Source organism: Trichogramma pretiosum, unplaced genomic scaffold, assembly GCF_000599845.2.
Source record: "Trichogramma pretiosum strain Unisexual culture from Peru unplaced genomic scaffold, Tpre_2.0 scaffold3, whole genome shotgun sequence".
NCBI classification, from domain to species: Eukaryota; Metazoa; Arthropoda; class Insecta; order Hymenoptera; family Trichogrammatidae; genus Trichogramma; species Trichogramma pretiosum.
The window spans coordinates 3,253,944-3,268,542 of NW_019641698.1; the positions used below are offsets into that span (position 1 = coordinate 3,253,944).

General features: G+C 43.1%; 1 protein-coding gene across 1 annotated transcript; it reads right to left on the bottom strand.

Moving 5' to 3' along the window:
* Positions 1-650: 650 nt before the first annotated feature.
* LOC106650825 (homeotic protein caudal-like) lies at positions 651-10,648 on the bottom strand. Its single transcript, XM_014369044.2, has 2 exons — positions 8,749-10,648; positions 651-3,864 (listed from the first exon to the last, which is right to left on the bottom strand). Exons 1-2 carry the CDS (start codon positions 9,980-9,982, stop codon positions 2,954-2,956), a joined length of 2,145 nt encoding a protein of 714 aa, XP_014224530.1. The 5' UTR covers positions 9,983-10,648; the 3' UTR covers positions 651-2,953.
* Between the last annotated feature and the right edge of the window lie 3,951 nt (positions 10,649-14,599).

The window sequence follows — 14,599 nt, forward strand, 5'->3', positions numbered from 1 at the left end:
TCCGGGCGCGCGCTCGTTCGAGCCGAGAGCACCCTGGAGACTCATTTTGGCTGCTTACGAAAAGGTCCGTATTGCCCGTGTATAGCAAATGCATTACTGGCGCGATGCTGCAACGGAGCGCTCGAGAAAAGGCCAACGCGCAACAACGGCCCCGACGCGATATTTACTTTGCGGTCGACTCTCTCGTCTTTTCGTATACTCGACAAAACTAGCCCCGTGTATATGATGTACAGTAAATCTTGTCTCTCTCTCTCTCTCTCTCTCTCTCTCTGCTGGGATGCGGTAATTGCTGCGACGTTCCGTCGCGCGCCCGGTTATAGAGACACCATGTACGCGATATATTGCTATTCATGCGCTACACTTGCATTGGATTATTGCGTGCGTGGTCGTGGCGAGGGTAGCAGCGAGGCGCACAACATGTCGACTTCACCGCGTAAACGTTTCCAATTGTCTTTTCGCAACGAGCGAGTAAATGAACGACCGATTCAAATGGAATTGATGCGCCTGTAACTTGATACTTATCGCCTTTTTAATTTATGCCCTCGCTATGGTATTTGATCATCGCATTTCTCGACTCCGTATTTCTTTTGGCCATGGAAAAAGAAGGACAAAAACCAATTGACAGTTTGTTATTACTTTTTTTTTTGTAATTTTATTTTTATTTTTCATCGTTTACCTTTACGTTTTTACACGATAATTGTAATAGAGAAATACATATTTTGTGGTAATAGCGCAATGTATAAAAATATTACAAATATAAGAAGGTGTTGAAATAGTAACACATGATTACAGATAAATGCACCAAAATTTGGATGACACAAAAAAATCATCAAAATATCTCTTTCTCCGTACAGAGCACACGATAAACTCGATTCTGAACGCCTTGAGAAAAAAAGTCCGTTTTTTGAATCGTGTCGAAATATTTGTAGAAGTACACTTATCTCGAGCACGTACATGTTACAATTTTATAACCAGATAAAATTTTTCAGAGTCGAATTTTTTCGGATTTTCATTAAAAAAAAAATAGCGCGTAATTTTACATTGATAGCGAGAGAGACAATCAAGATGGCATAAAAGGCGAATAGTTTATACCATCTCACTGTCCAGGGTGCTAAATGTTAAAATTATTGACGCTATATGTTTATAAAATGTTCTTCATTTCATTAATAATACGTTCATTGAAAAGAAATCAAGATGTCGATATTTTGAATTTTCACGTTATATTACTTCTAAAATTAATTGTCAAACAATTACGTTTAGCTATAATAAACAACGGTTTTAATTAAAAATTAACGCACTAACTAATAATACTATGTACAAAAAAGATCTTAATAAGCAAAATGGACAACATAATTACTTTTACAATCTTTTATGCTATATATACAAACATTGCTTTAGTTTTGCGGTTCCATTTCATTTATTTAACAGAGTATAATATATATCTAAGTAGTAAACGAAACACTCGTACCATATTACAAGTGTATAATTTATAAAGCGTTGCAACCATACTTAGTTTTACATTAAAATGAGATGAAAAATAATCGAGCAACATTCCTCGCTGTTTGATCACACATTTGTCGAAACGATAAACAAAAATAAAAATAAACGTACTTTTGGAACTTAAAACGACAATTCGTAATGCGTAATTGTAATGAGTATTTTAACTGTGTTGATGTAAATTACGTTCGATGTGTTTTATTTTGTCGCAAAGTGCATCGAATGCGACGCGCTTTCAAATTTATGGTGTACTTAATTTACATGTAAATACAAAACGCAACGGGTAAAACTTGAAAATTATTTCCGAAAATCCTCATAATATTGGTCAATTATTCAAAACGATAAGCCATGGAAATCGTCTCTAAAAACACGAATGAGCATTATTTTATAAATAAATTACATTCGGTAAATACTCGTTACAGTTCCGTGGCTCGATCGAGTACTATAGCAAGAGTCGGTTCGATGCGAACGATTTTGCGCTGGTACTTATCTTTGAAATATATCTGCGAAGCGTCGGATAGTGTAAAACAGCTTTTCATCCGTCGCTCGAGACTCGTTGAATTCTTCGGAAGTTTCTTCTTTTGTTTTTCAAGTTTTCACGCGCGATTTTTCGAAATACAATAAGCTCAAACGATCGGAGTATCACATTTATTCTCGAGGTAAGGGTGTGCGGTCACCTCTCTATACATTCAACAAAAAAGTGAGAACAATGAAATAAATCAACGAATCGCACAAAAGGCACATTTTTACACGATTAAAGCTAAGTCAATGAGTACATTCCGTTTTGTGCATCGCGGCATACCTAAAATGACATGATACGTACCTATAATCTTAGAGTGTAAAAAAATCGTATTTATTTACATGATTTGAGATGGCTATTTACAGCGGACCCGTAGCTATATACCGTTCGGTATATATAAAATGAAGACTCGAATACTAGACGTCGGTGTGCGAAGAGAAAAGAAATCCCGGCAAATAAAAGTTTGTTTTCGCGTGCTAGCAGCAGCAGCGGAGCAGATCGAAGGAGAAAAAGTTTCTTACTCGTTCAGCGCGTAGTCTCTATATAACTATATTTACAAAAAGAGAGAGAGACGTTTTCTCACTCGCGCGACGGGGGAGAGAGCGAGAGAACCCACGGGAAAAACGTAACGGGTACTATGCGCGTGTGTGTGAGTCTATGTGTGTGCAACTATAGACACTCGCGTGCAACAAGAAAACTACTGCGAGAAAGTCGTCTAGCGTTGGATGTACGCCGCGCGCAAAACAAAAGCTGCAAATAAATTTACCCCCTGATCGTATACACGTGCGTCTTATGTACCCTCGTATACTCGTAAAAGTATTTACACCTATAGTAATTCGCGTAACTTGAATACGCGTGTGATAATGACTAAATTAAAAAATTCGATCGCGTCGATGCCTCATCGGGGGAGGATGAAAAATGAAGTTATGAGACTATTTACAAGCCATTTGGCGGCGAGTGATGCTGATGATGCTGCTGATGTTGCTGCGTCGTCGGCGACGACTGCTGCTGCCCTTGATTGTGCACGCCCTGCTGCTGCTGCTGCTGCGGCGGCGAGACCATCGCGTGCATGTGCTGAGCTTGGGACTGTTGTTGTTGCTGTTGCTGTTGCGACAGCAGCGGAGACGTCGCCGCCACCGGACCCGCGTACTCCGGGGGAGGCGGGGACACGTGCAGACCCGCGGGATGAATGTGCTGCATCATCGTGTGGGCGTGGGCCGAGTGGGCCGCCGCCAAGAGGGCCTGATGGTGCACCGCCGCCGTCATCGCCGTGTGATGATGATGATGGGCGTTGCTCAGGGCGTGATGCACCGGATGATGATAGGCGTGCTGGTGGTGGTGCTCGTGGGCCGCGATCGGGTGGTGGCCCATCAGGCCGTTGAGCATCGAGGCCTGGGCCATCTGGGACAGGTGGCTCATGGCCGACAGAGAACTGCCGCCCGGGGAAGCCAACGCCGTCGACGGGTTGACACCGGCACCACTGCCGGCCCCGATGCCGCTGGCTGCTGCCTGCTGTTGCTGCTGCTGCAGATGCTGCTGATGATGGTGATGGTGCTCCAAGCTGCCGCCGATGACGACGTCCTGCGGTCGCTGTGGCTGCTGCTGCTGCTGCTGATCGTTGCTGCACGAGTCCGACGGATCGCTGCGCTTCTTCGTCTGCTTGCGCTCCTTGGCGCGTCGATTCTGGAACCAGATCTTGACCTGACGCTCCGACAGATTGAGATTGGTGGCCAGCTCGGCCTTGCGGCCGATCGTTATGTACTTGGACAGATAGAACTCCTTCTCGAGCTCCAGCCGCTGATACTCCGAGTACACGACGCGGTACTTGTCTTTGGTGCGCGTTTTGCCTGCAACAGAGAAGCGCAACGAAAAATTCAACACCTCGATTCGTTTTTATCGCACATTTTTTTGTAACAAGTTGATAAAAATTACGAAAAGCAAACGCATGTTTTACATTCAAAATGCGATAATAAATTAATGATTGATATAGATGTTAAAATTTTGTTTCGTTAGAGTTTTCTTTGTTAATTAAAATTACGTAGCCAGATCTAGATCTGCGAGGTACGCAATACGCAGTGGATGTTTCTACGCTACAGAAGAAAAAAAAGCAGAAGAAGAATCGAAGCCGATCTCCGATTTTTGAATTCCATCGTTCTTTACACGCGCTCGCGCGAATCCTTCGCATTCGTGCCGTATAATACGAGCTTGATAAGGGGGCTTTTTCGCGTGTTAAAGAGCGTCGGTGCGATAAGAGAACGCGCGGAGTTACCCGTGCACAGCAATGCGAGGTTTGCTACACGGCATACTTTTGTCATAACTTCGAGCACGTATTATAATTACATGAACGCGAGAAGAGCAGTTTAATTGCAATAGAAATATCTGCATAACGGTTACGTGAAAAATAAAAAATCGAGACGACAATCTCGCGCTAGTCTACGGAATTATTCCAGATTATACGGGCTCGCAGCGATCCGATTGTTGCGATGCATCGATACTCATCGGATCGCGTGTTTCGATCGTTACATAATTGTTGTTAATACCGCTGCAATGTTATTGAGCTTGCGACGTATTTATGTACGTCTGAATTCGATATCGAAATAATTGAACGAGATCGCAGTGCACAGGCAGGACGAAAAAAAGAAGACAAACTTGCCGAGAGAAATCGTCGTCGCGTCGCACGCAGGTGGCGACGCGAGAAGCAGAGAGAGAGAGAAAAGATTCAAGATGCGCGCAAATGTAAAGAAGAAACACGTGATTAGATAAGACGAGCGCGTAGGTCGAGCCGTGTACGAAGCTTCGTCGCGGTGCGCTTCAAAGAGATTCGCGCGCAAAAGCGCGCACAGGCCTTAATCCGCACGACGATAACCGGAGCGTCATTTTTTTCGTCTTTTCTTTTCCTTCTTCTTTTCTCGCACCCTCGCCAAAGTTGCGCGTCTCTCTCTCTCTCTCTCTCTTTTTCGCTGTGTTTAGGTATATGTCATGATTGTACGCACATGGTGATCAGTCAAAATTTTACGAAACTCACGCACTCGAAATTTAGAAATACTTCATTCACCGTATACGAGAACGTTTATATCGACAAAAAACTAGTTTAAAAATCAGATAAGCCGGCCAAGTTGTCACATCATGGCTTATCAACACCGTTGCTGCCGTTGCCGATGCTCGAACAATAAGTACAATAGGTGAAGAAATTGAGTAATGATTAATGGGGTCTGTCGGCCGATTGTACAATTGTTAATGTACTATACTAACACCCGATGCATCGTGTCGCTGTGATGTTTCAATTAGTCGCGCTCCGACATATCGCTCGTTAAACATCACAAACTCCGGAGAACGAGGCCTAAATCGGTTCGCTGTACAGCGCCTCGGTACATATACACATGATATACACGAATGCGCAATAATTGTACATGTGTCGCCGCGAAGCAAAGTGATAATAATTACACGACGCGCAGGTATTTTGTCAAAGACTGTCGCGCGTACATTTTATACGTGTGTAACGCGAGAGGAGCCCATCTCGCTCTAAGCGCGCCAAGTGCTATCTTTAATTTCCATCGCACGGATAAAAACGCAATAGACTGCATCGAAAAAAAAGTGAAAGAACTGTTCTTGGTTACGGGCAAAATAATAATAGAGAAAAAATCGCGGCGAGAGAGAAAAAAATAATTAGCCTGTATTATAAAACGTCGCGAATTTTAATTGATCGATTATATTTGATACGTCTCCTCGGGTTTGACATGCGGGTCATTTATTATACCTTGTGAGAATCGATCTTAATCGGATCTCTACATCAAAAATAATGCGTACGACGTGCTGTCACAATATATCGGATACGACACACGAAGTGACACATGCGATGACACGATTCGAATCTAGAAATATACAGTATTTTGTTGTAACACTTAGCGCGCGAATCGATTAGAAACGTGCGGACAATAAATTTTTTTTCCGCGAGTCTTAGAGTACGTATATAATATGTGTGTATACACGATGTGGAGTGTATGTGCTTTAATCGCGAAGCGTAATGTCGTTGTTATGAAATGTCCCTCCTCCTCCTCCATCTCACTCATTATCAAATTCAATTATTGATATTTTCGCCCGTACGAATGTAAGAAATGTGTCTCTCTGATTGGGCGAGGGGCACGTGATTGCTGATGTATACACAATAACATTTTGATAGTGCACGTGCCAAAATAAATTCATCTATAAATAATCGTCTGCCATGCTACATGTTTCTTCTTTTCGAGATTCTCTTGGGTGCGCGTATCGTTATGGAGTAGTGCAGCGGTGCTGTAAGGTGGTGTGGTTAAATAAAAGAGCGACTATATGTAACAAGTGCATCTGCATATACGCGTGCGTCGAAACATATGTTGTGGGAGATAAGAGAAGCCTATATGCGGCACACGCAAAAAATTTCGATAAAAGACTCGCTAAATCCCTTCGTATTCGCGCGCGCCTACGTGCATATTCATGTATACCTACGTGTTTGTATTACAAATGTGTGCAGCTGTGTATCGGTTCGCAAAAGTGCTATATTGTACGAATGTATGTGTACGCGCGCAGGTTACCCGTGTGCCGAGTCTCTCTGATAATCTCTGTGCAAACAGACCGATTCCCAAGGTCGACTTTCCAAGCATTTTTATAATAAACGAGAGCGCGCGAGGATTAAAGAATCGTTGCATTATTGCGAGAAATTAAGAGAGAAATTGAGGGAAAATTGAAATAAAAAAAAAAAGAGTGAAAAAAGAATAAAAAAGAAGAGGAGCTCGCCACTGACCAAGAGCTACCGTACGCGGGCTATTTATACAGAGAGTCAGTTAATGTTTTTTAATGGCGCGGCCGCTCACTCTTTGATGATCATTGAACACACACGTCGGGTGCCGCAGCGCGTCTTATACGCCGATCCGGGCGACGAATCGAGCCGATTATAGAGGAAAAACCTGTTCTTATACGCACACACACGCGAATAATAATATGCGCGTCGTCGCGCAAAACGTGCGAATGAGAAATAAACGTTTTTTCACGAGGCTATATAATAATGCGCGCGCGAGCGCAAAGAGATGATAATTGAAAAATTTTTCAGCTTCTTCAAAGCTGAGATCACAATATACACAAATACACACATACTCATGTAGGTAGTGGCACATTCGGAGCCGCGAAGGAGGTTTATAAGAGAGATGCTACATGGCCGATTTAACGTCCTATAAGGTGTACGTACAGTAATCTTTTCTCACGATTTCGCGCAAAGTGAAGAGAAGATCGCACATCGTCGTCGTCGTCGCGGTATACCTCGTGCAGATATGTACGCCAGGCGAATAACAAATTCTTCTCTTTGCTCTTTTGCGCCGCCAGCGACTCGAGTCTCGGGGAGGTGCGCGAAAAAAGAGAAAAAACAAAAGCGTAGCCGAGCCCGTTGAAATGGTACTCGAGGGACTCGTTGCCACCCCATTATATACATGTGCTGCAGGATATACAGTGTGTCGGGCGCCATTCGTCGAGCTCGGCTAAGTAGACACGCGCCTGCGTTGCCTTGGAAAAATATCCTCGTCTCGTGCGCTCGCGATGCTTTTGTATTGCTATTCGTGTCTGTGCGCGCGCGCGGTTACAAGGAGCCCGAGCGTATAATGCGTCAAACGCGCGTATGAATATAAATGTCAACCTCAAAGTGGCGTGGAAATTCGGAATAGAGAGAGAGAGAGATGAGGTGGCGATCTTTATAATTCGAATTGACTCCGAGCGAGCCAATCGTCATGGGTGTGGGTCGCTGCTGCTCGTCATCGGAATGTATAGTCTCTGCGCGCGGCACAACGTCTGTCTCTTTCTCTCTCTGTTTATCATCAGAGATTTTCGGAATTTAATTAATACGAATGATCGAAACTTAATTGTAATCGATCGAGCACGCGTGTCGACTTCGTCAAATTTGACGTCGGCGTTTTGTGTGTATTACATATCTCGCGAATCGATCGCTACCACGAGCTACTGTGTGTGTACAAATAGTTTTGATAATTTACAGTCACGCTGGACGGGCATGCAGCATGCAGCAATTCGTATACATATAATTACATAGGTACACAAATAAATTACGATAAAATACGATAGGTAAAAAGAAAAAAAAATGAATGAATAAAAAAATCATCGACGCATAAATTTAAAAGACAAATCGTGCACGCTATTGACTATTGTATAGCTACCGTTTATAATGTAAACAACGACTACGTGCAAAAACTATACTAAATGTCAAATCATCATCTTTTATAATTTCTCTTTTATTTTGCTATGTTTTTTTGTAGCTGTTGTTGTTGTTGTTATTATATCATTTTGCGTACCAAAGGCATCTAAAGTGCAGAGATCGGAGACCGTTGCAGTAGCCGCTGTCGTGTCGTTAGCAATGTTGCATGCTGCTGCAACACAATTAAAACAATTGACCAAGACGTCGACACACATGTTGATTTTTTTTTTGTTTTTTTTTTCATATAATATTATTAAGTGGCTTTGGCTCGATTCTTCTTCCTTCTTATTATAGTCAGGTCTGTATATAGCTATACAAATCATTTCGCACAAAAGAGGTAGATTGAAAATTCTGATGAGCTGAGCTTTTCACGCGAAATTACGAGGTGAAATTGCAGGGTTGAAAAATGAAATGGTTAGTGGCTTGTATGCTCGGAGCGAGCTTCACTCGTTCGTGAGCGTCGATGCAAGTGAAATGTAAAAAAAAGGGTAAAAAAACTCACCGGGTGCCGGCTGAGGCGCTCCTTTCTTCAACCAGTTGAAGGGAGAACGATTGCCGGGCCTGGCACTGGCGGCATAGGAGCCGCCGCTGGATCCCTCGAGGCCGTCCTCGAGCCTGCCGCTGCAACCCGGTGGTCCGACCACCACCTGCTCGCCGTGCTCGCTCGACAGCGACGAGGGGTACCTGCTGTGATGATTGCGCACCGCCGCCAGCTCGGCCGCCAATTCGCTGGCCGTCCTCTGCCTGCTCGGGCTGCTGCGCATTTTGTTCAGCTTCTTGGCGCACTTGGGCCTCTTGGAGCCGGTGCCGCTGTTGTTGTTGTTGTTATTGTTGTTGTTGTTGATCGAGCCGGTGGACGAGGGACTGTTGCAGCCACTGCCGTCGCTGTCGTTGCCGCTCGACTCGTGGCCGTCGAAGATCGGGCTGCTGTCGCTGTGGACGGCTGCGTCGTTGTTCGAGTGCTCGGCGACGCTGTTGGACAGACCCGGACCGACGGCGGTCGCGGCGGCAGCAGCGGCAGCTGCGGCGGCGGCTGCTGCGGCGGCTGCTGCCCCGGGCCAGGACAGATTGTTGTACTGGTGGTGGTGCGGTTCGAAGCCGTGATGACCGTACTGTTGATGATGATGATGATGATGGTGGTGGGCTTGGGCCTGGTGATGATGATGCTGCAGCTGGTGATGGTGACCCCCGTACACGTGATCACCGTAGGCTTGCTGATGCTGCTGCATATTTTGTTGCTGCTGCTGCTGCTGCTGTTGTTGTTGTTGCTGTTGCTGCTGTTGGTGATGATACTGTTGTTGCAGGTGGGTCTGCTGCTGTTGCTGCTGCTGCGTTTGCGGCTGCTGATAGGCGAACGGCGAGGGAGCGCTGGTGGACCACTGCATCAGCGAGTCGTGGTGATCCGTCGGATTATTGTTGGACATCATGTAGCTGAGCCAGGGCGAGTGCGTGTCCATAGCTGCAGCCGCCGCCGCCGCCGATGACGGCATCGTTTGTTGCTGCGTCTGTTGTTGTTGCTGCTGCTGCTGCTGCTGCTGAGCAGAGGTAAGGCCGTGAATCGGCGTTTGTACCTGAGGACTCGTCTCCGCCGCGGCGATCAGATGCAGGGGTGGCGATATCTCTCCGGTCTGCTGCTGAAGTTGCAAATTCGTGTTGGCGTTGGTGCTCGACGACATTCCTGACGATGCTTGCGACGCTTGACAAGTGTCCATCGACTGATTGTGAAAACTCACCATTATTTTCGCGATTTCTTCATTTAGCGCTTACGGCCGAGAGACACAGAGTAGTATTATACAATCTTTTTTACGATGGGCCGTGAGTTTCGCAGCGCAGGCCAATAAACGTTCGTGCGTATGTATTATGGCACACACAACGACAACAACTTTTTGAAGAACAATCGTTAACACTTGAAAAACTGTCAAACTGCACTGTCACAACATTTATAGCACACGTAGATATATAGTCACGCACTGTTGGGTCGAGCTGTCCCTCTGTTTATATTACCGTTTATTACTCGTAAATAGGAATGCGAAGCAGCCTATCTCTCTAGTTCTTGCAAATAGGCACACACACGCGCTCGCGGGCACCTACTGCGCTGTCGGACGGCTAGTCGATCACTGATACTGGCCCCGGTCGAGTCTCGTGTTTTTTGTAATCATCGAAATCCGCCATATACAGCAACGCCGTGTCTCTCTCTCTCTCTCTTTCTGCCTGAAGTCGAGCTTCCTACGCGGCCGTCAGCCAGGCGCGATCTGAGTTCAGACGATCCGTGGCGTCTCGGGCATGCTTACATGCACGATACTTTTGGCACATAGTAGGAGTTGTGTATACCTCTACACACCTATGATATTGTACATATCGCACTGTGCGCTCCTCTGTCTGTGTCCGTACGTACATTGAGAGACGAGAGCCCGAGTGTATCGATATCGTAGTCGGCCGAAGCACACACATACACGCACACACAGCTAGACCGAGTGAGAACAAGCCAGCGGAGCCCCGCCCACGTGTGCGTGGCCCCCGATGGGCTGGTATCTGCCCCGCGTCCCCCACCAACTCGCCTCGGCTCCTCGCCCTACCAATCGACTGCGTCGAGATTCCGAGCCGTGCTTTGCATTATTGCCACCACGTCTCGTTCGAGACGCCGCGGAGTCGAGCCGAGAGCGCCAGTATTGCTGCCATGTAGTACTACAGCTCGCTATCCGTCTTCGTGCTTTACCCTGGCCTTTTTTTTTTAATTTCATTTTTCTCGATTTTAATCGCTGTATCGTCGAGTACGGATAAACATGCTAATTTTGTCCAAAGTCGATATGGCTCGTTTTGATTTTCGAGCTAATAACCTGACCTCCTTAACTTTTTTCAAATGAAAAAGTTAATGAAATATGTTTACATGGAGCTGTAACTCTGCCGTATCAAGCTCGCTCGTGCACAATTTTCCTTGTATCGTGATTCACTTTTTTACGCATGAATTATATTTTTCGTACGAAGGCTTCGTTTCGACTGGCTGTCCTGTCGCCACCCCCCAGAGACGAATTAAGGGGCGTCGGGTTGGCGATTATCCTTGACATTTGATACAATAACGCGATGGGACAATTTACTAACGCGAATAATGTGTATAATTCATTTATTTATACATACCAGACGCGTCCGGATCCCAGCAAGATTTCCTGCAGATAAGATTATTTCAACAGATAAGATTAGACGCGTTTTGCAAATTCGTGCGTACACCAAGACTGCACTTCTCAACTTTTTTCCGAATGAATTATATTTTCGGACATTATATATGAATCGATCGTGATTGATCTACTCAACGGATTCAACGAATTATATTGTTTAAATGCGTGCGTTGCACTTGACCAAGCCATTTACAGGTTTTATTTGGTTCAATAAAAATTTAATTACGATCTTGTACACAATTGTTTCAAATACCTCAGTGTATTGGCCTTTGTACAAGAGTGTGCTATAAATATTCGTAATTCAAAATGTCAAGATAAAATCGGCTCGTTTTTTTCCTACAATCTGACGAAACGTAGACAACGAGTAATTTGTGTGCGTGTATGCGTACGTGTTTACGCGCGTCTGTTCAAATGCGCTTGAAACAATGTACGTCCCAAGCATTAGAAAATTTGAGTGCTTGGAGTTTTCGAAGCGCATCCAACGATATCGATAGGAAATTCGTAATAAAAGTCTTAAAGAATTTTTATTGCTAATATGATTTACGAGGGGAGGTCTGGACAGTATCGAAAGAAAATTTTACTGAGCCTTAGAGCCAATCATCTGTCGTAACGATGCCCCTTTACAAGAAACAGAAGGTGTGAAATACCGTACATGCCATCTACTTACTATAAGCTACTGCATCTTTTTTTACGAGCGATCTATGTAAATTCTGGATCCCGAAATCGAAAGAGTTGATAAGCCAACTTTCTCCCAGTTCAAAGTATCTGAGATTTAATAGAAATTATGACCAGCTGTGGGTGTCAAATTACACGAAGTTGAATTTTAATTATAGAGACAGGCTCTATTTATTGACAAAACCACCAACGCAAGTTTGAGTTTTGTTGATACCTGCGGTAATACACGTGCACATATAATACAATACAGAGAGTCGTAACGCACAACTCTCGTGCGAAATTGCCGCACGCTTCTTCGCGATGAGTATAACAATAAATTAATAAATTTTTCATGTTTAGCAAAGCATTAAGAACATAAACGCCGGCTATATTATCCGTGAAATTTTGGAATATGAGCTTGGCACGTGCTGCTGCTGCTGCGGGATCGATATGGGAATATCCTCCTCTATCGTTGCAACGATCCTTTCACTGCCTGTCACCCCAGAGTCATTGTTGTTGTTTTTGTTGTTGTCAAAAGAAAGAGAGTGAGAGAGAGGAAGAAATGCACATGTGAGCGACTTTTATATGGCTTTATTGCAGGCGTAGAAAAGATGCTTTTGCAAAGCTTACACACGCGCGTGTGGATTTCGCACCTGTGATATATTTCAAAGCACTGCACGCGGGCATAAAAACTCGGGCTGTGCGCAAGCCGCCGAGTAAAGCTTTTATAAATCAAACAGCACTCTCGGCTCTTCGGCTGCAATCCTCCTGGACTCTATATTGTATACAATAAATAATAGATATCCTTCAAAAGCTCGTTTCTTCGATTGCCCGTTGATCTTTCAATTTAAAGTAAGATATAAATACACATACACATCGTGCAGATTTTTTATAGTAGACGAATCAAAACGTTTTATGGTCAATCGTACGCGCGTTAATATCCTTTTTTTCTGCCTTGACTCCTTGTCGACTCCGTCGTGCTCCCTAACTCGCGATCTCTTGCTCTCGGTTCTCTCGCGTTTGCGCGAAAAATTCTCACGAGTTATCGTTAAATATTGTCGTATGGTTTATAATTGAAATCTTTATTAGTTTACAATACGCATTTAAAAGATCGTCTCGTAAATATAGACACGAATTATTGTACATCGTTATGATTCTTGCAATTTATAAAATGAAGCGCGAGCAGCGATGAGTCGTGCGCATACATAATATGTGCATTTAAGGTTTATAATATAGTTATAAATGTGTAACGAGGCAGCTACCGGTGTTTCACGCGTCTTTTTTATAATATCGTGTTATTGTTGTTATTATTATATTATTGTTATATTGTTGAAGCGCCAACGCACACCCCCGTAAATTACTTAGCATACATAAAAATATATATTAGTGTATGACTCGGTTTGTCTCTTATACACACTTTACGCCAGATGTTGGATTGTTATTGCTATATGGTGTTGATGAGGAAGTATATTATTCTTTATGAATACGATGTCTATTAACTATTTAGAAAAGTTTACAATAATCAACTAATCCTTTTATTGAGTATAATTCATTTCATTCGATGATCTTATAATAGTCGGATACTTCGATACATTAAATCAATATCTTTTAAGCACTAAAAGAGGTCTATAGCCGATCAAGAGGCACAGATTATTTGTTGGTACACAGCAATGAAAATATAATATTTAATGAGATTTATAATACATTTTTGCACATAGGAATTGAATATGGGTTTTCGAGTACTTCTTCGAAAATTTATTAAACTGACATCAATTGATTTATTAATGATATACTCGTATGAACTATAATATTAAATTGTTGTACTCTAAGACCATATGAACCGATAAACTATGGAGAATGTATGTATGAAACTGTTTCAAAATTGCAAAAGTAAAATGATTCCATGTAGATAGCTACATTGATAATTTTTAGACATGTAACTAGTACTTTGTCGGAATTTTTATAGTATTTACTATAGTTCTGAATTTTTTTATGGCCGAAAGAGTGTGACAAACTGTCTTGTTTTGATTGAGTATGTACTTGTATTTGCGAGAGTTAGGTAAATAAATGATAATTTCATCAAATTTATTAGATATTTTATTGGATTCTAAAATGTAGACAGATTACACTAGACACACAATGATCTCTATAAATCTAATATACCGACGAGAATCATTACGAACTGTAGTAATTTGATTGTCAACGTACATTATAATTCATCGAAAAAGTGCTATACTTGAAGATGTTTTTAAAGTTCATTATAGACCATCAAACAATTCTATAATCCAATTGAATAACAATACACTTGTTGCGTCATAATTATGCATTGGTTTCTTTTTTAACTATAAAACAAGGTAAAGCGCTGTATTATAACAAAGGATATTGAAACCCTAGTGGTGTTGTAGAAAATTCTTGATTACGCGTACTTGTAACAATTGTATAAAGCTAAGAATCGACGTAAGGCTGTTAGCTGCAACGCAATATTTTTATTTCTTCCCGTACATGAAAAGTCGCGTTTAATTATCT